Source organism: Phalacrocorax aristotelis, chromosome 25 (genome assembly GCF_949628215.1).
Source record: "Phalacrocorax aristotelis chromosome 25, bGulAri2.1, whole genome shotgun sequence".
In the NCBI taxonomy this organism is placed as follows: domain Eukaryota; kingdom Metazoa; phylum Chordata; class Aves; order Suliformes; family Phalacrocoracidae; genus Phalacrocorax; species Phalacrocorax aristotelis.
This window is the reverse complement of record NC_134300.1, coordinates 3,438,077-3,458,105: the sequence shown is the minus strand read 5'-3', so window position 1 is coordinate 3,458,105 and position 20,029 is coordinate 3,438,077. Positions and strand designations below refer to the sequence as shown.

The 20,029-nt window shown below is 70.0% G+C and overlaps 3 protein-coding genes across 3 annotated transcripts; all 3 read left to right on the top strand.

The window, feature by feature from the left end:
* The first annotated feature begins 69 nt into the window (after positions 1–69).
* On the top strand, positions 70–3,950 carry TDRKH (tudor and KH domain containing). Its single transcript, XM_075075104.1, has 12 exons — positions 70–284; positions 559–665; positions 787–976; positions 1,207–1,346; positions 1,430–1,715; positions 2,084–2,250; positions 2,334–2,506; positions 2,761–2,825; positions 2,957–3,108; positions 3,196–3,321; positions 3,453–3,510; positions 3,728–3,950. The coding sequence occupies exons 1-12, from the start codon at positions 161–163 to the stop codon at positions 3,781–3,783; spliced, it is 1,644 nt and encodes a 547-aa protein (XP_074931205.1). The 5' UTR covers positions 70–160; the 3' UTR covers positions 3,784–3,950.
* A 598-nt stretch (positions 3,951–4,548) lies between these two features.
* MRPL9 (mitochondrial ribosomal protein L9) lies at positions 4,549–8,233 on the top strand. The gene is made up of 7 exons (XM_075075050.1): positions 4,549–4,687; positions 5,129–5,288; positions 5,639–5,763; positions 6,130–6,180; positions 6,447–6,548; positions 7,005–7,088; positions 7,836–8,233. Exons 1-7 carry the CDS (start codon positions 4,607–4,609, stop codon positions 7,965–7,967), a joined length of 735 nt encoding a protein of 244 aa, XP_074931151.1. The 5' UTR covers positions 4,549–4,606; the 3' UTR covers positions 7,968–8,233.
* Positions 8,234–9,953: 1,720 nt separating this feature from the next.
* On the top strand, positions 9,954–19,900 carry LOC142048488 (CUGBP Elav-like family member 3). Its single transcript, XM_075075471.1, has 13 exons — positions 9,954–10,278; positions 12,146–12,228; positions 13,807–13,855; positions 14,273–14,401; positions 14,834–14,913; positions 15,418–15,561; positions 16,122–16,260; positions 16,731–16,880; positions 16,950–17,015; positions 17,545–17,643; positions 18,061–18,204; positions 18,668–18,800; positions 18,907–19,900. Exons 1-12 carry the CDS (start codon positions 10,134–10,136, stop codon positions 18,793–18,795), a joined length of 1,356 nt encoding a protein of 451 aa, XP_074931572.1. The 5' UTR covers positions 9,954–10,133; the 3' UTR covers positions 18,796–18,800; positions 18,907–19,900.
* Positions 19,901–20,029: the final 129 nt, after the last annotated feature.

The window sequence follows — 20,029 nt, the reverse complement described above, 5'->3', positions numbered from 1 at the left end:
GCGTCTGTGTGTGCGGTCGGGCGGGGGGGGGAGCCGAGCGGCGGCGGCGGCGGCGGGTCGTACCTGGGCGCGGGGGGGGCTCGGCCGGGACCCCCCGGCCCGCTCCGGGGCCGGGGAGGGGGTCCCGGTAGAACGTCTCCTCCCTCAGGCCGCGGGGGACATGGCGGCGGAGCGGGGTTCCTGGAGCAGCCTGACGGCGCTGCAGAAGGCCGCCGTGGTCCTGGGGATCCCGGCCGGCACCGCCGTCCTCTACATCCTGTACCGCAGGTACCGGGAGAGCCGAGGTGGGTGTCGCGGCCCCCCCGCGCCGGTCCCGCCTCTCCCACGCACGGGCTTGAGCGTTCCGCGGCCTCCCCCGCAGCCCGGCCTCCCCTCGCCTTCCGCGGGCGTGCAGAGGTGGGCCCCCTCCCTGCGGCCGGCGCGGCTGCTGCGGCGGCTGTGCCCGCTTCGAGATCCCTCGTGGTGTTTATCACCCCCCGCCGAGGGTTTTCCGCCCCCGCGGGTGGGTGGCCGTGGCTGCGGGGACCCGCTGCCGTCACGCCGCCGCTCTGCCCTCAGAGGAGCGGCCGACCTTCGTGGGAGATGAGGAGCTCGAAATTGAGATGCGAGTCCCGCGGGCGGCCGTGAAATCCATCATCGGCCGGAGAGGAGCCACCATCAAAAGGGTGAGCAATGCCGGAGGCTCGTGGGGGTGACGGGAAAGGCGTCGTTCCTGCAGGACGATTACTGGGAGCCCCAGTAAAGGGCAGCGGGGGGCTGGTCCCTGCCCTGACCCTGTGCCTGCAGCTCAGCCAAGAGACGGGGGCTCACATCGACGTGGAGAGAGAGGACGAGGGCGAGGAGGCGGCGCTGCTGATCTCGGGCTCCCCCAGCCAGGTGTGCCGAGCGAAAGCCGCCATCCACCAGATCGTGACGGAGAGCACCCCGGTGTCGGAGCAGCTCTGCGTGCCCCAGAGAGCCGTCGGCAGGATTATTGGTACCTCTGCTCCCCCTTCCCGGGGCCCTCCCACACCCTGGGGAGGCGGGGGGCTGCGGGAGGTGTCACAAATCTATCCGCTCGGTGTTTGGTGGCACAGCTGCTGTCAAAAACTCCAACAGTGTGTGTCAGGACAGGAGAGCCGCTCCAGTTCCCTGCAGGATGGAGGCTGGCTACTGCTCTGAGCCCGTTCTGCCTCGGTTTCCCAGGGCTTTCCCTGTCTCCCACAGGCCGGGGCGGCGAGACGGTGCGGGGCATCTGCCGCAGCTCGGGGGCCAAAGTGCTCTGTGAGCGCGAGGCCGACGCCGGCCTGACCCCGGTCAGGGTCATCCAGCTCTCGGGGACGCGGAAGGAGGTAGCAGCTGCCAAGGTGAGTGGGAGGCAGCAGGGCTGGGGGACGGCTCGGCCCCCAAGCCCAGCCCTCGCCTTTTTTATTCTTTTTTTCCCCTCAAGAAACTCATCATGGAGAAGCTGATGGAAGACGACGCCTTCCGGAAGGAGCTGGCGCAGTCGACGGCGATGCGGGGCCAGCGCAAGCAACCCCTGGGCAGCCGGCGGGAGCAGGAGCCGCTCCCCAATGGGGCGCTGGAGCACAGGGAAGAGGACGGGGGCTCGTCCTGGGGGGAAGGCTCGCTCCTGGGCCACGCTGCCTTTGAGGAGTTGGAGGAGCTAGGGGATGAGAGCGAGGAGCTGGAGGAGCCGGCGGCGGAGCCTGACGCAGCAGTGCCGAAATTTGAGGGTAAGAGAAGCGTTTGTGCCGTCTCCAGGACGCAATGGGAATAGTGATGAGGGGAACACATTTGCTCAGGTTCCTCAGGGACCTGCAGAGTGTTGGGAGCCATTTTAACGGTGCCAGGTCATCCCGGCTTGCCTGTGGCATCATCCCCTCAGCTCACTGCCGCCGTCCCGCTCCGGGTGGTGATGTGGCCGGGCAGGACGGCTCAGCTGCCTCCTGGGCTCTTGCTGGAGTCGTTTGTCCCACGGATGGTCTGAGATACATCTCTGCGAGGGGGATCTGTGGGTTGGCTTCTCTCCATCCCTGTGGATGGGGATCCCCTCGGCTGCCCCGTCTGGCTCTCACCGGGGCTCTCCATGCCTCTCCTGCAGTTCCCAGCCCCGATTTCAGCTTCCATGCTGACGAGCACCTGGAAGTTTACGTCTCGGCGGCGGAAAACCCCAGTCACTTCTGGATCCAGATCATCGGCCACCGCAGCCTGCAGCTGGACAAGCTGACCAGCGAGATGCGGCAGTACTACCAGAGCAGCGGCCGCGCGGTGAGACCCCGCGGGGCGCCAGCCTCGTGCCCCCCAGCTCCCCTCGCCTGTCCCAGGGACGTCACCGGCGCTGTGTCCCCCAGGCAGAGCTCTCGGCCGTCCAAGCAGGGGACATCGTGGCCGCTCCCTACATGGACGGCAGCGACTGGTACCGAGCCCGCGTCCTGGGCACGCTGGAGAACGGCAACTTTGACCTTTACTATGTGGATTTTGGGGACAACGGGGAGGCACCCCGTGAGGCGCTGCGAGGCCTGCGGTGAGACGGGGTGTCTGCTGGGGGAGAGCTGGCAGGGGGACGATGGGAGCTGTGGTTCAGTATCCCTGGGGGGAGCTTGTAGCATGGCTGGTGGACTGAGCTGAGGTTGTTCGGTGTTTTGGGAAGCGGTCGTGGCATGACAAGCTGCTGAAATCCCCGGGGAGCTGGGGTTGTGGCCAAGGCGGGCTGTCGTACGCTGGGAGATCCGGCATCTCCAGCAGCGTGGCCTCACTGTGGCTTTCTCTCTCTGCCAGGAGTGACTTCCTGAGCCTGCCCTTCCAGGCTATCGAGTGCAGCCTGGCTGGGATCATGCCCGCTGGTGAGTGGGGAAGGACTCCAGGGGGATGGCAGGGGGCCGCATACAGCCGTGCCCCTTCCCCGCTGCCAAGACTCGGCATCGCCCACTTCCAAATGGGGTGAGCGGAGCCCAATTTGGATCCTCTCCCCCAGGAGATTCATGGCAAGAGGCAGCTCTGGACGAGTTTGACCGACTCACCCACTGTGCCATGTGGAAACCTCTGGTGGCAAAAATTTCCAGTTACACCCAGTCCGGGCTCTGCGCCCGGCCGAGGGTCAGGCTCTATGACGTCCAGCATGGCCAGGTGAGAGCCCTGCTGCTCAGCCGGCCAGGCCCTGGCCCCCTTCCTCCTTGCCCTTCCTCCCCTGCACCCCATCTCCTTTCCATGCAGAACCTGGATGTTGGAGCAGAGCTGGTGCGGCTGGGATACGCCATCCCCTGTCCTCAGGAGGAAGAGGAGGGGGCAGTGGGGGACAGCCCCCTGCAGAGGGTGAGGGAGGCCGCAGCAGAGACACTGGTGAGCAGAGCCGGGATCGGAGAGGGCGGTTTGTTCTCCCACCCAGTGTCCCTGGAGGGAGCCAGCCCCTGATCCTGGGGGATGTTTCCATCCATCCCCGGGGCTGGCTAACCCAGCTCTTCCTGGCCCAGGAGAATGTTACCTCTGCCTCCAGTCAGAGCCTGTTCTCAGAGCTCCGGCAAAGCCCCGGTGAGCTCCCCCTGCCCTGTATCAGCCCGCCAGGTGCACCTGGGCATCTGCCCCCCATGCCGGAGGAGATGCCGGCTGGGACTGGGCCTTGTCCTGCCAGGAGTGCCAGACCTGGGCTCCCTGGGGTCTGGCGGGACTGTGTTCCCTCCGCCGGCTCCCTCGGAGCTCTGGGCGGACCCAGCCTCAGCGCTCCCCTCTGACCCCTTGCTCTGTGCAGATGCTGCCTCCGGCCCCGGCAAGGGCCTCGTCCCGATGGTGGGGAACTCCCGATGATGCCGGCGGTGTTGGCCAGCGTGACCCGCCCTCTGCAGCCCCCCTGGGACGGCAGAGTGGGGCAGTGTGGGGCTCTGCTCCTGCCTGTGCCAAGGACGGCCAGATCCTCCCCACGGATCCAGCGCTGCTTCCCAGCCCCCTTGGCCTCTAACATGGTTCCTCCTGGCACTTTCTGTCTCAGTTGTCTCCTTGCCCCGTCTTTCCCCACGGTGGGGCTGCTTCCCGGGTCCCTCCCGTTACCGGTTGCGTGTTGTCCTGCCCCGGGCGCACCCCGTCCCGGTAGCCGGGTCCCCGCACCCCTTGGGCTGTTCTCGCCCCGGTTTGACAGCGACGGGGAAGAGCTGCTGGAGCCTGGTACCTGGGACCAGCTGGGGGTCCCCCATCCCTGCCCGGGGCCCTGCTCTCCTGGGGCGAGATCGCCGCCTTCCTGGCAGCCGGGGGGCTCCCGCGTCCCGAGGGGGGTTCCCAGCTCTGGGGAGGGCGGCTGGTGGGTGGCGGTCAGTGAACTGGGACCAGTCAGGGCCGCACTGGGATGCGGGGGAGCCCGGCGTGGGGTCTGGGGTACCGGGGAAGGGCAGGGAGTCGGGTGGCACTGGTGTCTAACTGGGAGCAGTGGGTCCGTGGCCACCGGCGACCGGCCCCCGTGGGACAATATTGCACATGCGCGCTGCGGGCAGGCCTGGCATGGAGCGATCCTGCGCATGCGCGTTGCAGGTGGTCCTGGCACGGAGATCCTTAAGCGCATGCGCATCGCGGGCACCCGGGGGATTCTGCGCATGCGCACCGCTGGCAGCCCCGGCGGGGTCCTCTGACGGGGGCGGCCATGTTGGGCCGGGGGGCGGCGGGGGGCTGTGGCCTCCTGGTGCGGGCGGCGAGCCGGGCCCTGAGCCTCAGCCACAGCCGGGTGAGGGCCGGGGAGGCGGCAACGGGTGTCTTGGGGGCTGCCGGGAGCTCGCTGGGTCCCTGGGTGCTCGGCGGGGGGGGCGGGTCCGGGGGTGTCCGTGAGGGGAGATGGGGGGGGCTGGGGTGGCTATTGGGGGCTGGGGAGCGCGGAGGGGGCGGGGGAGTGGGCAGGGGGTTTGCACAGGGGCGCTGGGAGCATCTAGGGGGCCGTGGGGGGAACAGAGTATATGGTGTAGCAAGCGTTTAATGAAGTACTGGGGGGGCTGAGGGGGCAGCCACCTTGTCCCAGTGGGAGAGGTGGCTCTTGCATCACCTGGGGACAGCTGCGGTGACTGTGACCTCTGCAGGGGGTGTGGGGGGTGTTTTCCCCTCGCCGCGGGACGGAGTAACCGGGAAGCCCCCGGTTACTGGGCTCTGGGCTCACCCCTCTCTCCTGGGACAGGGGACGGTGGTGGTGGAGCGATGGTGGCAGGTCCCGCTCAGCAAAGAGGGGAAGCAGCCCCGCCTGCACCCCCGGAGGCACCGTATCTACAGGCTGCTGGAGGACACCAAGCACCTGCCCAAGGGGGATCTGGAGCTGATCCTCACCCAGTCGGTGGAGGGTATGTCCCTTTGCACAGGCGTCTGCCTGCCTGCAGCAGGGCTGAATTCGGTTTCTGCCCCATTTTGCCCTCGCCTGTGTAGGGGAGAGGTAGGATCCCCCCCAGTTAGTTCCTGTTTCCAATGATCTAGTGGCAGCAGGGATTCATCCCTCAGGCTGCGGGGTGATTTAGGGTTGCAGAGCCCTGAAAGCAACAATTCTATGGCATTTTTAAAGTGGGTAGTTAAAACTTGGGTCTTTCAGTTTTTAAACCCCCATCAGATGGAACCTCAGAGCTGCTGTGGGGCTGCGGGGCTGGCACCTCTCCAGCACACGCCTCGCTAACGTCTCCTCTCACCCCTCTCCTCGCAGATTTGGGGAGCCGGGGAGATGTGGTCAGAGTGAAGAAAAGCGTGGGTCGTAACAAGCTCCTGCCCCAGGGGCTGGCTGTCTACGCGTCGCCGGAGAACAAAAAGATGTTTGAGGAGGAGAAGAAGGTGAGTTGGCACGAAGGGGATTCTCCAAGCCCAGCCAGGGCATTTTTGGCCTGTCTGCGCTTTGAAATTAGGAGGTCTTGAAGAAGGAGCAGAGATTTTGGTTTAAAAGGGTCGGTTGGTCTTTGGGGTCATTCCTGTCTCCCTCCACCCACGTGTTTGTGGTTTTGTGGGGTGAGATCACCAAAATACGGTCCCAAGATGAGCCCCGCTCGGTAATAAATCCCTTTGCAGGGCGCCAAAGGGTGCGCAGTGACAGGAGAGCCCTCCAGGCCTCTGCCTTCCCCCGGCAGCGTGCAGGCAGGCTGCCCGGCACGTGGCGTTGCCGAGCCTGCCTTTCATTTATTCCCCTCGATCTTTTCCTTGCAGCTGCGCCAAGAAGGGAAGCTGGAGGTGCTCCAAACCCAGAGCGGGGAGAAGGTGAGCGGAGGGGCACCGGCGGCTCTAAAAGCGCAAAGCCTTGGCCAGGTGCTGGGGACCCTCCCTCCGGCTGCGCCTGGACCCAGGCAGCTGCCTACACCCACGTGCTTGCCGGTGCTGGGCTGGGGGCCAGGGCAGCCCTGTACCCCAGCACCCCCTGCTCGCTTGCCCAAGCCCCTCGGGACCTCACCGACTTCCCACCCGGAGCGTCAGGAGCGCACCGTTCTCCCCTCCGCTCCCCGACACCTTCCTCCCCACCTTTCCAGACCATCAGGTTCCTCAAGAGCTGCCGCCTCGAGGTGGGCATGAAAAACAACGTCAAGTGGGAGCTGAACAACGAAATCGTCGCTCGCCACTTCCTCAAGAACGTGAGTGGTTCTCGCCAGCGTTGCCTGGCGTCGGCTCCGCGCCGGGCGGGAGCTCTTTGCCAGCGCCGGGAGCTCCCGTGTGCGCACGGGGCTGCAGGAGTCGGTTGTGGGGGCCCAAATCCCGGGTGGGGGGATGTCACCAAAGGGGTTTAGGTCAGGTTTGAGAAGCCAGCGGCGTGTCCGCGGCTGGTTCAGGGCTCAGCCGAGGCGCGTGCCGAGAGCAGCTCAGCCGAGAGTTTAAGGCCTTAAAGGGATTAAGAAAGGAAGATGATAAACGGGGAGGTGAGGCCACCTTCCCTCCTGTGGCGCGGCAGGAGCCGGGGAGCCCCCGCGGGCGCCGCGGCAGCTCTGCCCTTGCCATGCTGGCGGTCCGTAAGGGCTGGGGAGCCGGGGGGGCTCGCCGGGGGCTGCCCCCGCTCCCCCGCCTTCACTCCTGGCCCTCCTTTTGTTCCTCAGCTGCGGGTTTTCGTGCCCCCCCACGCGCTGAAGCTGCCGGAGGAGCCCATCACCAGGTGGGGCGAGTACTGGTGCGACGTGACGGTGAGCGAGCAGCCCTTCCATGTCCCCCCACCTCCCCTGCGAGCGTGGCCCCCCCCAGCGCCTCGGGTCCCCTTCTGCACCCCTCCAGCCGGCACCACCCCTCCCCACCTCCCGCGGGGGTCCGACACCAGCGGCCTCGTCCCTGTGCCCGCACCAGCCATAGCCGGAGCCCTGGTGCGGGTGCGAGCAGCGGAAACACTTTATTTAAAAAAAAAAAAAAAAAAAAAACACAAAAAAAAACACACAGCAAAAAAACCCCCATCGCTGCGACCTAGATAGACAGGAGCATCTCCTCGCCCGCCGCCATTCATCTTTTGTCCTTCCCGGCCCCTCCGGGGAGCGGGGCCGGCTCTGAAACCGCCTCCTGCAGCTCCGAATCCGTGTCATCCCCGCCAGGCTCCTCGGCGGAGGCTCCTGCTCGGTTCCGCGGGGCTGCGCTCCCGCAGCAAGCGGGGAAGGGAAGGGGCCAGGGCACCCCGCTCCCCTCCCGCTCCCCTCCCGCTCCCCTCCCGCTCCCCTCCCGCTCCCCTCCCGCTCCCCTCCCACCTTCCCCTGCTCCTCCCCGAGCCTGGATCCCACTGGGACTTAGGGACAGAGCCTCCGTGGGTGCAGGGTGGGGGGAAGAGAAGGGAGAGCAGCCGCCAGCCGAAGCGCAGCAGCGCTCCCCCCTCCCCGGGGGGCGTGGGGTGACGCAGAGGGGGACATGGGGGGTTCGCTGGCCGTGACCCCCCCCCTCCCCTGCCGCAGGTGAACGGGCTGGAGACCGTCCGGGTGCCCATGGATGTGGTGAAGTTCCTGCGGCCCAAGACCAAGCGCTACAAGCACTGGCTGGCCCAGCAGCAGGCCCAGCTGGCGGCGCAGAGGGAAGCGCTTCTCTGAGCCTGGGGGGGCCCCGCCAGCCCCCCCAAACCCCCGACACCACCCCCGGGACCCCTGATTTTCCCCCCAGGGTGCCCACCCTCCCCCGTAGACTCCTGATGCCCCCCCCCCCCCCCCCGGGACCCCCAGCCTCCCTCTAGGGTCGTGGTGTCCCCAGTGCAGGTTTGGCACTGGGGGAATGGGATGGGGGGGGTCCCTGGAATGGATTTGGGGGGGTTCCTGCATCCCACCCCCCCTCCCTGCCAGCAAATAAAGGGCTTGGGGCAGGTGGGTGTCCTCTCCTGGGGAGGTGGGACAGTGGAGGGAGGGGGGGGTTCCAGCTCCCCCAACCCTCCCCTGGCACAGACTCCTGCCCCCCCCGGGCCTGCTATTGGGGTGAGACCCCCCCGTGCCCCCCCTCAGGGCGCTGCTCCCGGCTTCCCCAGCTGCTCCTGGATGCGGCCCGGCAGCTCCGGCTGGGTGAAGTACCCTGGGGGGGCAGAGGGGTGAGTGGGCGGCTGGGACCCCCCTGGTCCCCCCACCGGGGCCGAGGGGCCCCCCCGGGTCCCCCCACTCACCTGCGGCGAACTCCAGGACGTCAGCCGGGCGCTGGAGCAGCAGCTCCCTGGAAGGGGGGGTGGAGGGGTTGGGGTCGCAGGGTTTTGAGGGGAAAGGGGCCGTTTTCGTGTGGTTTCCCACGGTGGAAAATGGGTATTTTTTTTTTTTTTTTTTACACTAATTAAGGTGTTTTTGTGGAATTTTTCAGGGCGGGGTGGGGGGAGGTGTCCCACCTGAGGAAGCCCCGCAGCAGCAGCCGGGTCTCGGGGTGCTCCCGCAGGTACCTCTCGCTGCTCAGGCGGAGCGTGGGCTGGGGGGGACAGACACTGTCACCAGTGGGTTACCCCACGCCAGGCCCCACCCTGTGCCCCCCTCCCCCCCCCCCCCCCCCCCCCCAATACCTGAGCGCTGTGGGGTGTCGCCCAGAGCCGCCCCCCCACGGAGGGGGTCACCACACCCCCGCACGCACACCCCGCGTACCCCCGTGGGTGCGTGTACCGCTGTCCCCCCCGCCACCCCACGGACCCCGCGGTACCGGGTGGGACGCGGCGGCGGTTGCGGCGACGCCATTTTGGCTGTGCCCGGAGCGGCCCGTCGCCATGACAACGGCGTGGGGGGGGGCGGGCGTGTGTGCGGGGGGGGGTGACACGGGGAGGGGGGGGGGTGGTTGTCCCTGGTGCAGGCCGTGTCCGTGGGTGCGCGTCCGTGGGGCCGTGCCCGCCCCGGCGGCGCCTGCAGCTCAGCACCGAGGACAGCGGCGTGGCGGGGGGGGGGGGTGGGGTGGGGCGGGGGAGCGACAGACGGACACGGGACACGCGGGGACGGACACACGGACTCCCCCCCCCTCCGCCGCGTGCCCGCACGGACACGCGTGCGCACACAACCGCCCGCCCGCACACGCGTGAGCGCTGCCCGCTGCACACGCACACGGACACGCTCCCCCGCGGCCACCGGAGCGCGGGCCCGCTGCCCGCCTTCGCGCCGGTGCCCGGAGCCCGGAGCCGCTCTGACATCAGCGCCGGCGGGGCGGGGCGGGGCGGCACCGGCCGGGGAAGAAAAGCGGCTCAACGGGATCGGGACCGCCCGGATACCGGTACCGGTGCCGGTGCCGGGGGCGCAGCGGGCGCGGGGCTCCGCCGCCACCGGGGCTCTCGGGGTGCGCGGCCGGTGCGGCCGCCATGGGCCGGGCCGGGCGCTGAGCCCTCCCCCCTCCCGGTACCGGGAGCGCCCCCCCGCCCCCCCCCCCTCCACATCCCCCGGTGGGCACCGGGCGGCCATCGGGCGGTACCGGGCGCTGCCGGCAGCCGCCGCCGTTCGGGGTCCGCCGCCCGGGAGGCCCCGTCGGGAGCGCGGCGGGCCCTACCGGGAGCGCCGGGAGCGCCGCCCCCCGGGCTGAGCTGCCCCCGCCCCGCCGCGCCCCGTCCCCGGAGCCGAGCCGAGCCCCGGGGCCGCCTCGTCCTTTGTGTGCGCCGCGGCCGGGCCGGCACCGGGCACCGGGCACCGGCTACCGGGCACCGGCGGCCGAGCCCCGGGCGGCGGCAGAGGCACCGAGCGAGCGCGGCGGCGATACCGGGAGCCGCGGCGAGCAGCGGGAGCGGCCCCGGGGCCCGGCCCCCCCCCGGCGGCCCCATGAAGGAGCCCGACGCCATCAAACTCTTCGTGGGGCAGATCCCGCGGCACCTGGAGGAGAAGGACCTCAAACCCATCTTCGAGCAGTTCGGCAAGATCTACGAGCTCACCGTCATCAAGGACAAGTACACCGGCATGCACAAAGGTAGGGCCGCCGCCACCGGCACCGGCACCGGCACCGGCCCCGGCCCCGGCGGGCGGGAGCGGGGCACAGCCGCGGGCCCCGGGATCGGCCCCTGCCCCCGGGAACAGCTCCCTGAACGGACCCCGCTACCGGGAGCGGCCCCGTGAACAGCCTCCGGTACCGGGAACAGCTCCCGGAACGGCCTCCGGTACCGGGAGCGGCCGCATGAACAGCCCCCGGTACCGGGAACAGCTCCCTGAACGGCCCCTGCTACGGGGAGCGGCCCAGTGAACAGCCCCCGGTACCGGGAACGGCCCCATGAACAGCCCCCGGTACCGGGAACAGCTCCCTGAACGGCCCCTGCTACGGGGAGCGGCCCCATGAACAGCCTCCGGTACCGGGAGCGGCCCCATGAACAGCCCCCGGTACCGGGAACAGCTCCCTGAATGGCCCCTGCTACCGGGAGCGGCCCCATGAACAGCCTCCGGTACCGGGAGCGGCCCCATGAACAGCCTCCGGTACCGGGAACAGCCCCACGAACAGCCCCTGGTACCGGGAACGGCCCCACAAACAGCCCCCGGTACCGGTGACCAGGAACTGCCCCGAGCAGCAGGAACAGCCCCATGCACAGCCCCCGGCACCGGGCACAGCCCCACGGACAGCCGGAGGCCCTGAGCACCAACCCAGCTCACCCTACAGCCGCAGGCCGCGGGTACAGCCCCATGTACAGCCGCAGGCCGCGGGTACAGCCCCATGTACAGCCCTTGACACCCCAGCCCAGCCCTGGGTGCTGGCTTAGTCCCAGCCACCGGCTACAGCCCGTGTCGGGTGTTGGGGTGTGGGGTGTACCAGGGTGGCGGTTGTGCAGCCGTGCGTGTCGGGGCTGTTGTGCCAGTGGCGGCTGTGTGGGTGTTGGGTGTGGGGTGTCATGTCAGGGTGTTGGGTGGGTGGGGGTGTTGTGTCCGGGTGTTGCGTGGGTGTTTGCACAGGTGACGCCCGATTGTGCGGGTGTGGGGGGGGTGGCCGTGAGCGGCTGTGCCGGCACAGGGTGTTGTGTGGGTGGGTGTTTGCAGTGCTGGGTGACGGGTGTGGGCTGTGGCTGTGATGGCTGTGGGGGGAGATGGGGTGCCGGGGGGGGGGGGCGGTTGTGTGTGTGTGTGGTGGTTGTGCGTGGGGTGTGATGGCTGGGGGGTGTGTGCGATGGCTGGGGGTGCACGGTGGTTGTGCGTGGGGTGTGATGGCTGAGGGTGTGTGGTGGTTGTGTGCGGGGTACCATGGCTGTGGGGTGTGCGGCAGCGACAGGGCTGTGCTACCCACGGCGGGGGCTGTCCGAGGCAGGGACCCCCCCCCAACGCCTGACCCCCCTCCCCTGGCAGCAGGGTGGGGGCTGGAGCCCCCCGGCACCGACTGTGCCCCAGGACAGGCGGGGGAGGCCGAGGCGGGTGCAGGCCCGAGGCTGGGGTGATGAGCACCCAACAAACAGCGGCACCGGGGGGGGTTCGGGGCCGCTGTCCCAGGGTGCCTGGCACCCCCCGGGCTGGAGTGGGACACGGGGTGCTCCCTTCCCCTCCCCCCCACCGTGCTGAGGCTGCCCCACACTGGGGGGGGCTGGGGACCCGTCCCTTTCCCCTGCCTGAGGGTCCCCGGGGTGGCACCGCCCCAAAACGGGGGACTGGGTGCTATAGGGGGGCTGTGGGGGGGGTGGGAGGCTGGGTGTTATAGGGGGTTTGGGTGCTATGGCGGGGCTGGGTGCTGTGGGGGGGACATGGGGGCTGGGTGCTCTAGGGGGGGCTGGGTGCCACAGGGGCTCTGGGTGCTCTGCGGGGCTGTGGGTGTGGGACCCCCGCACCCACCCCCCCAGCGCCCCCAACCCCTCTCGCCCCCCCAGGATGCGCCTTCCTGACCTACTGCGCCCGCGAGTCGGCCCTGAAGGCGCAGAGCGCCCTGCACGAGCAGAAAACCCTCCCGGGGGTGAGTGGGGGCGCGGGGACCCCCCCCCTCCCCCCCCGCCAGGGCCCCGGCAGCCGCGACCTTTGGGGGGGGGACACGACACACCCCACCAACATCTGCCGGGGGGGCGGGTGGGCGCCAACGAAGGCCGGCGCTAACGAAGCGTTGCCAGGCGAGCGGCGGGCACCGGGCAGCTGAGCTAACAAAGCCGGGGGGGGGGGGGAGCCCAGGCGTCCGGGTGCCCCCCGCCCCCCATTGCAGCTGGGGTGGCGGGGGGAGGGGGGGGGGGGTCCCAGCACCCAGGTCCCACCCCTCCACCCCCCCATTGTGGTTGCTCGGGGACACGGGTGGCCGAGGCCTCGTGGGGATGGTTTGGGGGTGGGGTCCGGGGGGGGGGGGGCAATTTGGGGGTCCGTGGGGGTGGGGGGGTCGGTGCCCCCCCCCAACGGCCGGGCTGCGCGTGTCCCGCCGGCCCCGGGGGAGATTTGGCTTCGCCGGGATAATCCGGGGATTTGGGGGCCGTAAATCCCGGGGGGGGGATTTGGCGGGGGGGGTCGGGGGGGGGATTAGGGGCGGCACCGCCCCGACAGCTGCCCCGCCGCCCCGGGTGGGGGACAGGCGCAGGACCCCCCCCCGCCCCCGCCCCCCCCAGGCCTCGGGATGGGGGGGCGATGCTGGGGGGGGGTCCCGGGGCAATGTGGGGTGTTGGGGGCCCGGTGCCCCCCCGGCCGGGGCTGATCCCGGCCCCGCGGGGGATTAGGGGAGATTAGTGCCCCCCGGGGGGTGCATTTCCAGCACCATCTGGGGCAAGGGGGGTTGGGGCCACCTTCGCTTTCGGCGGGGGAAAGGGGCCGCCTGGGGTCACCTGGGGCTGAAACCAACCCCCGCCCCCCCCCTCCCCGCAGCCCCCCGGTGTGGGGAACGGCGACACCCCCACCCACCCACCCACCTCGCATCCCCCCCCCCGGCACGGCCCCATCCCGGGTGGGGGGGCGGCTTCACGGCAGGCCTGGGGGGTCTCCCCCTTCCCCGGCCCCCCCCCAAATCTCCATCCCCCCCCTCTCCCCCCCCATCCCCGTCATTGTTTATAGCGAGCGCTGATGATGTCAGCGGCGTTGCCGGGCAACGGGGATGGGTAAATTGGGGATGAGTAGGCGGTTGCCATGGAGCATATTCTGCCGTTGTCATGGTTACCGGGCATCTGCGCCCTCCCCCCTCCCGGTCTCGGGGGGTTACGGGGCTGGGGGGGGGGGGCGTGGGCTCATACCCCCCAATTAACGGGGGGTGGGTGCTCATTAGCGCATCTTTGGGGCACTTCGGCCCCCCCCCATGGTGGTGGCCGCGGCACCCGTTGCCGGGTAACGGGATGCAGGGCTGGGGTTGCCATGGCGACGGGAGCATCTTTGGGGTGCTGAGGGGTGCTGGGTGTGTGTGTGGGTGGATCCGTGCACCTACGGCCTGTGGGGGTGCCCGGCCGGACGCCTGGGTCCCCGCGGGGGGGGAGGTGGGGAGGTGCCGGACGCCTGGGTCCCTCGGGGGAGGGGGTGTGTGTGTGTGGGGGGGCTGTGTCCCCATCCCCCCCACCTTCCGTCCCCCCAGATGAACCGGCCCATCCAGGTGAAGCCGGCGGACAGTGAGAGCCGAGGAGGTACCAGCACCCCAAAACCCTGCACCCCCCCATCCCCCATGGCCCCGTCCCCAACCCCTGTGTCCCCAAACCGCCCCCGAGACCCCAGGGCCACCCCCATCCCCAGGACGGGAGTCACCTGGGTGGGGTGTCACCACCCCATCCCCATCCCAAGGTCTGTCCCCAGGGCGGGGTGTTCCCCACCCCTGTCCCCCCACCATGTCCCCATTCCCCCGCCAGCTTGGTGGGGTGTCCCCATTCCCAGGGGGTCCCAGCCCATCTGTGTCCCCATATCCCTGTCCCTGGGTCCCAGACCATCACGGTGTCCCCGGGGGGGGGGGTGTGTGTCCCGTTCCCGGGAGGGGGGGGTACCCCATCCCTGTGTGTGTGTGTGGGTCCCCACGCCGGTGTCCCCGTGCTGCCCCCCCGTCCCCGCAGAGGACCGCAAGCTCTTCGTGGGGATGCTGAGCAAGCAGCAGGCGGACGAGGACGTGCGCAAGATGTTCGAGCCCTTCGGCACCATCGATGAGTGCACGGTGCTGCGCGGGCCCGACGGCACCAGCAAAGGTGGGGGGGCTTGTGTGGGGGGACCCCAGGGCTGGGGGGGCCTCGGGGTCCCTGAGGGCTCTATTAGGTGGGGAGGAGGGGAACCGTGGGGCAGGGATGTGAACTGGGGGCACTGGGCAGGGATGGGACTACAGGGTCTGTGGAGGAGGGGCTGGAGAGGGGTCAAGGGGGGTGGCCCATGGGGTGGGTGGTGTGATGGGGGGGTGTCCACAGGGTGAGGAGGGGGCTCAGGTCACCTCACACAATGACACTTGTCCCCATCCCCAGGCACCCTACTCAGGGGCCCTGGGTGCCATGGTGAGGGAGCGGGCTGGGGGGAGGGGGTGCCCTGGTCCCCCATGGCAGGGAGGAGTGCCCCTGGAGGGGGGGGTGCCCCTGGGGGGAGGTGGGTGCCCCCCTGTCCCCGTGCCGGCGCTGACCGGCTGTCCCCAGGCTGCGCCTTCGTCAAGTTCCAGAGCCACGCGGAGGCCCAGGCCGCCATCGCCGCCCTCCACGGGAGCCGCACCCTGCCGGTGAGACGGGCATGGCCATCGTCCCCATCACCCCACCACCATCATCCTCGCCACTGTCCCCATCATCATCCCCACCGTTGTCCCCGTTCCCATCAACATCGTCCCGCCACCAGCCCCAGTACCTCCCCACCGTCATCATCCCTAGCATCATCTCCACCACCATCATCCCTGTCACCACCCTCACCATCATCCCGCCATCATCGCTATCATCAACCCCACCACCATCCTCACCACCGTCTCCACCATCATCTCCATCATTGCCCCATCCCCACCATCATCCCCGTTATCAACCCCCATCATCCCTGTCACCATCCCCACCATCATCATCCCCATCATCTCCCTCATCCCTGTCACCAACCTCACCATCATCCCCACCACCGTCCACACCATCAACCCTTTCTTCATCATCCCCTTCTTCATCACCCCACCACCACCCCCGCCACCATCCCCACCCTGCAGCACCCTGGGGTCCCACCCGCGGGGTGACGCCGCGTCCCCTCGCAGGGCGCCTCCTCCAGCCTCGTGGTGAAGTTTGCGGACACGGAGAAGGAGCGGGGCCTGCGGCGCATGCAGCAGGTCGCCAGCCAGCTGGGCATGTTCAGCCCCATCGCCCTCCAGTTCGGGGCCTACAGTGCCTACACGCAGGCGGTAGGGTGGGCGCGGGGGGGCCGAGGGGGTGGTCGTGGGGTGACAGGTGTCTGGTGAGGGACAGTGGGAGATGACGGACCCCCTTCGCTGTGGATGGGGTGATGGATCCCGTTGATTGTGGATGGGGGCGATGGGTGTTGGGGTGATGGGTGATGGCCACTGGAAGATGATGGACCCTGTGGTCCAGAATGGGGACCCTGGGGTGACAGCGGGAGGGTGAGCGACCCCATCATCCAGGATGGGGGCATGGGGTGATTGGGCAGGGGGAGCTGACGGCCCCCATGGCCCAGGATAGGGGCAGCGGGCGACGGCTGTCGGGGTGATGAGTGTGGGGAGCTGGTGGGTCTCCTTGCTCCCGGATGGGGTGACGAGTATGGGGGTGACAGCCCCAGGGAGATGACGGATCTCCACCGCCCCGGATGGTGGCGTTGGGGTGCCAGGCAATGGGGCGGCAGCCGTGGGGCCATGAGGGGGTCCCCCTCGGCGGGGTGGGGGTCACTGCTCGGGGGGGTCCCTGGTGGCCCGTGGCCGGTGCCCGGTGCCAGGCGCTGTCCCCGCAGCTGATGCAGCAGCAGGCGGCCCTGGTGGCCGCCCACTCGGCCTACCTCAGCCCCATGGCCACCATGGCCGTCCAGATGCAGCACATGGGCACAGTCAACCCCAACGGGCTCATCGCCACCCCCTTGCCCCCCTCCTCAGGTAGGTGACCCCTGGCATGGGGCGGGGGACGGGGACGCTGCAGGGGGCACCCGGGGATGGAGGACACCAGCGATGGGGACATGGGATACGGGGTCACCTGGGAATGGGGGACATCGGGGGTGCCCAGAGAGGGGGGACACGGTGGGGTGGCACTGGGGGATGGGGCACCCGAGGGTGGGGACATGACAGTGGCACTGGGGATGGCGACATCCAGCTGGGGGCAACGGGAACAGAGGGGCAGCAAGGGGAGATGGGGGGACACGGGGCAGGGACACGGGAACACAGGGGGGCAGCGGGAGATGGGGGCACCAGGGATGGGGGTACCCGGGGAGGGGACAGGGACAGGGGAGGGTGGCACTGCGGGCTGGAGGTGGCTGGATTAGGGACCCTAAGGATGGGGACTCGGAGGGGTGGGGGGCACAGGAGGGTGAGGCGGTGCCCCCGCGGGGGTGACGCGTGTGTCCCCGCAGGAACCAGCACGCCGCCGGCCATGGCCGCCACGCCGGTGCCCGCCATCGCCGCCCCGCTGAGCGTCAACGGCTACAGCCCGGTGCCGGCGCAGCCCGCGGGACCCCCCGCCCCCGAGGCCGTCTACGCTGGCGGGGTCCCCCCATTCCCAGGTGCCCGCCGCCCACCCCCCCGCGCCCCCATCGCCCCCCGCCCCCCCTAACGGCCCCCTCTGCCCCCAGCCCAGAGCCCCGCCGCCCCCGGGGACCCCCTGCAGCAAGCCTACGCCGGCATGCAGCACTACACAGGTCTGGCTCTGGGGAACTGGGGGCGCCGGGGGGCACTGGGGGGCATTGCATGGCACTGGCGGGTACTGGGAGAGCACCTGGAGGCACTGGGGGCCATTGCTTGGTACTGGGGGGGCATTGAATGGCACTGGTGGGTACTGGGATGATACTGGGGGCACCTGGGAGGCACTGGAGGGGGGAACTGGGGGCATCTGGAGGGACGGGGGAGCACTGGAGGGGCATTCATTAGTACTGGGGGGCACTGGGATAACAGTGGGGGACCATTGCATGGCATTGAGGGACACCTGGGGCTCAGGGGAAGGCTGGGGTGGGTACTGGGGGGCACTGGGGGGACACTGCATGGATTTGGGGAGCACCATGAACTGTTGGGAGGGCACTGGGGGCCATCTGAAGATACTGGGGGGGGCGTTGCATGGCTTTGGGGGGCACTGGGAAGGGCCGGGCCGAGGGCTGCTGGGGGAGTGGGGTGGGGTGGGTGGGTGCCTGTCCCCTTCCCCGGGGCTGGGCTGACCCCGTCTCACCCCCACAGCCGCCTACCCGGCAGCCTACGGGCTGGTGAGCCCGGCCTTTGCCCCCCCGGGGCCCCTGCTCGCCCCCCCGCCCCCCCCCCAGCAGCAGCAACGTGAAGGTGAGCACATCCTGGGGACCCCCCCTCCCCCAGGACCCCCCCCTTCCCCTGGGACCTCCCCCACCAAAAAGAGACCCTCCCCAGGGTGATGGGCTTGGGGTGCCCCATGCTGTGGGGGGCAAGATGCCCCAGGGCATCGGGGCGGGGGATGGAGGTGTCGCATCGGGGTTCTTGGGGTGTCCCCCCCAGCGGGGTTTGGGGGTGCCCCACCTGGGGGGGGGGTGTGTTGGTGTCTGAGGGTGCCCATGGGGCTGTGGGTGCGGGGCAGGGGTTTGGGGTGCCCATGGAGGGGTCAGGGTCCCCGTGGGTGCATGGGGCCAGGTTTTGGGGTGCCACGGCCGCATGGGGCTGGGTTTGGGGCGGGGGGAACGTGGGGCTGGTGCCCCCGTGCCCGCTGTGACGCCGCTCCCTCCGCAGGCCCCGAGGGCTGTAACATCTTCATCTACCACCTGCCCCAGGAGTTCGCCGACACCGAGATCCTGCAGATGTTCCTGCCCTTCGGCAACGTCATCTCCGCCAAGGTCTTCGTGGACCGCGCCACCAACCAGAGCAAGTGCTTCGGTAGGGCCGCCACTGCCGGGGACGGGGACCCCACGGCTGGGGCACGGGGACGCCGTGGAAGGGCATGGGGACGCCCCTTGACACCATGGTCAAGGCATGGGGACACCAAAGCTGGGGATACCATGGCCAGGGCGCGGGGACACCACAGCCAGGGCCACCATGGCCAGGGCATGGGGACGTTGTGGAAGGGCATGGGGACACCCCTTGACACCATGGTCAAGGCATGGGGACACCAAAGCTGGGGATACCACAGCCAGGGCATGGGGACATCATGGCTGTGGCATGGGGACACCTTGACCAGGGCCACCACGGCCAGAGCATGGGGACACCACACCAGGTGCCGCGGGGACACCTCGCCCCGTGGCAGAGCCCCCCGGGGCGGACGGGCAGAGGCAGGGGCGGGCTGTGGCTACCCCCGTCCCCACCGTCGCCGATGTCCCCGATGTCCCCGCCGTCCCCGCAGGCTTCGTGAGCTTTGACAACCCGGCCAGCGCCCAGGCGGCCATCCAGGCCATGAACGGCTTCCAGATCGGGATGAAGCGCCTCAAGGTGCAGCTCAAGAGGCCTAAAGATGCCAACCGGCCGTACTGAGCCTGGTGAGCCCCCCCCGGGACCCCCGCAGACCCCCACCTTGGCTGGCAGCCCCTGCTGCCCCCCGCCCAGCTCTGCTTAACACCCTCCCCATCTCTCCCCCCCACCCAGGTCTGGAGGCTCTGGAGCAGCACCCTTGGGTGCCCCCCTATTGCAGAGCAGCTCCCCCCCTCCCCAGCGGTGCCCGCAGGGGGCTCGGTCCTGCTGGGGGGGGGGACACAGACCCCCACATGCTCAGGAAGGATGGACACCCCCCCCCCCTCCAGGACCGATCTGGACCCCCTTGTCCATCCCAGTCCAGGCAGGGCTGGGTGGGCCCTGGGTGCCAGCACCCCCCAGCATCCGGGTCCAATCTGCCCTGGGGGGGGGGCAGCCACCCCCCTCCCCCCAAGACCCCCTGCTCCCCGCAGGGCCCTGCCCCCCCACGGGGGGACCCTGCTTGGAGCTTTTTTCTCACCAAACAGGACCAAAACCAGCTCCAAGCTGGGGGGGGGGGGGGGGGAGGCGTGTCCCCGCCAAGGGGGGACACACACACCCCCGCGGTTGGGGGTACCGGCCCCAGCACCGCCACCCCTCCCAGCTCCCCTGGGTGGCCGTGCCAGAGCGCAGCGGGACCCCCTCCCCGACACACACTGCCACCCCGCTTCGCGCCCCCAGCCCCCACCCCAAACCTGCCTCAGTTTCCCCCCCCCCCACCCTCGCCCACGGGCACCAGGTGGCCGGAGGCGGTACGGACACGCGGGGCTGCTCCGCCACGGCACCGCGCCCGACGCACATGGTCGGCGTGGCGGGGCCGGCGACGCGCCCGGTGCCGCGTGGACACGGCGCGGCCGAAGCCGGCACGTGCCGGGCACAAACCAGCCAAATTTGGGAAACGGGCACGGCCGGCGTCGGCGCAGCGGGGGCCGCCGCGACCCGGAGCAGCCGCCGAAGCGGGGACGTGCCCCCGGCAGCTGGACGGACACGGGGACGCTCCGGGCGGACACGACGCCTCCGGCTCTGCCTGGACCCACAGCGGCCAAAACCGGGGTGCGCCGGGCACCCACCAGCCAAAAGGGTGCCGTGCCCGGCCCCGGCCAGCCCCGCCGCCACCCCCCCCCCCCCCCCCCCCCCCCCCGCCGGGGTCGGTGCCCCACCCCCGGCATCCCCCAGCCCCACGTTTACACCCGCCGCTCCCCGCTGTAAATAAGGTGGTTGGGGGGGCGCGGGGGCCGGGTCTCTCTCTCTTTCCCCC

Excerpts from the sequence above, each read along its gene's own strand:
- LOC142048488 (XM_075075471.1), top strand. The coding sequence starts at position 10,134 with ATGAAGGAGCCCGACGCCATCAAACTCTTCGTGGGGCAGATCCCGCGG. Across the intron at positions 15,562-16,121 it reads ACAGTGCCTACACGCAGGCG|CTGATGCAGCAGCAGGCGGC; the intron begins GTAGGGTGGGCG and ends CTGTCCCCGCAG. Across the intron at positions 16,881-16,949 it reads CGGGGTCCCCCCATTCCCAG|CCCAGAGCCCCGCCGCCCCC; the intron begins GTGCCCGCCGCC and ends CTCTGCCCCCAG.
- TDRKH (XM_075075104.1), top strand. The coding sequence starts at position 161 with ATGGCGGCGGAGCGGGGTTCCTGGAGCAGCCTGACGGCGCTGCAGAAG. Across the intron at positions 2,507-2,760 it reads GAGGCGCTGCGAGGCCTGCG|GAGTGACTTCCTGAGCCTGC; the intron begins GTGAGACGGGGT and ends TCTCTCTGCCAG. Across the intron at positions 3,322-3,452 it reads AGGCCGCAGCAGAGACACTG|GAGAATGTTACCTCTGCCTC; the intron begins GTGAGCAGAGCC and ends TTCCTGGCCCAG.
- MRPL9 (XM_075075050.1), top strand. The coding sequence starts at position 4,607 with ATGTTGGGCCGGGGGGCGGCGGGGGGCTGTGGCCTCCTGGTGCGGGCG. Across the intron at positions 6,181-6,446 it reads AAACCCAGAGCGGGGAGAAG|ACCATCAGGTTCCTCAAGAG; the intron begins GTGAGCGGAGGG and ends CCACCTTTCCAG. Across the intron at positions 7,089-7,835 it reads AGTACTGGTGCGACGTGACG|GTGAACGGGCTGGAGACCGT; the intron begins GTGAGCGAGCAG and ends CCCCTGCCGCAG.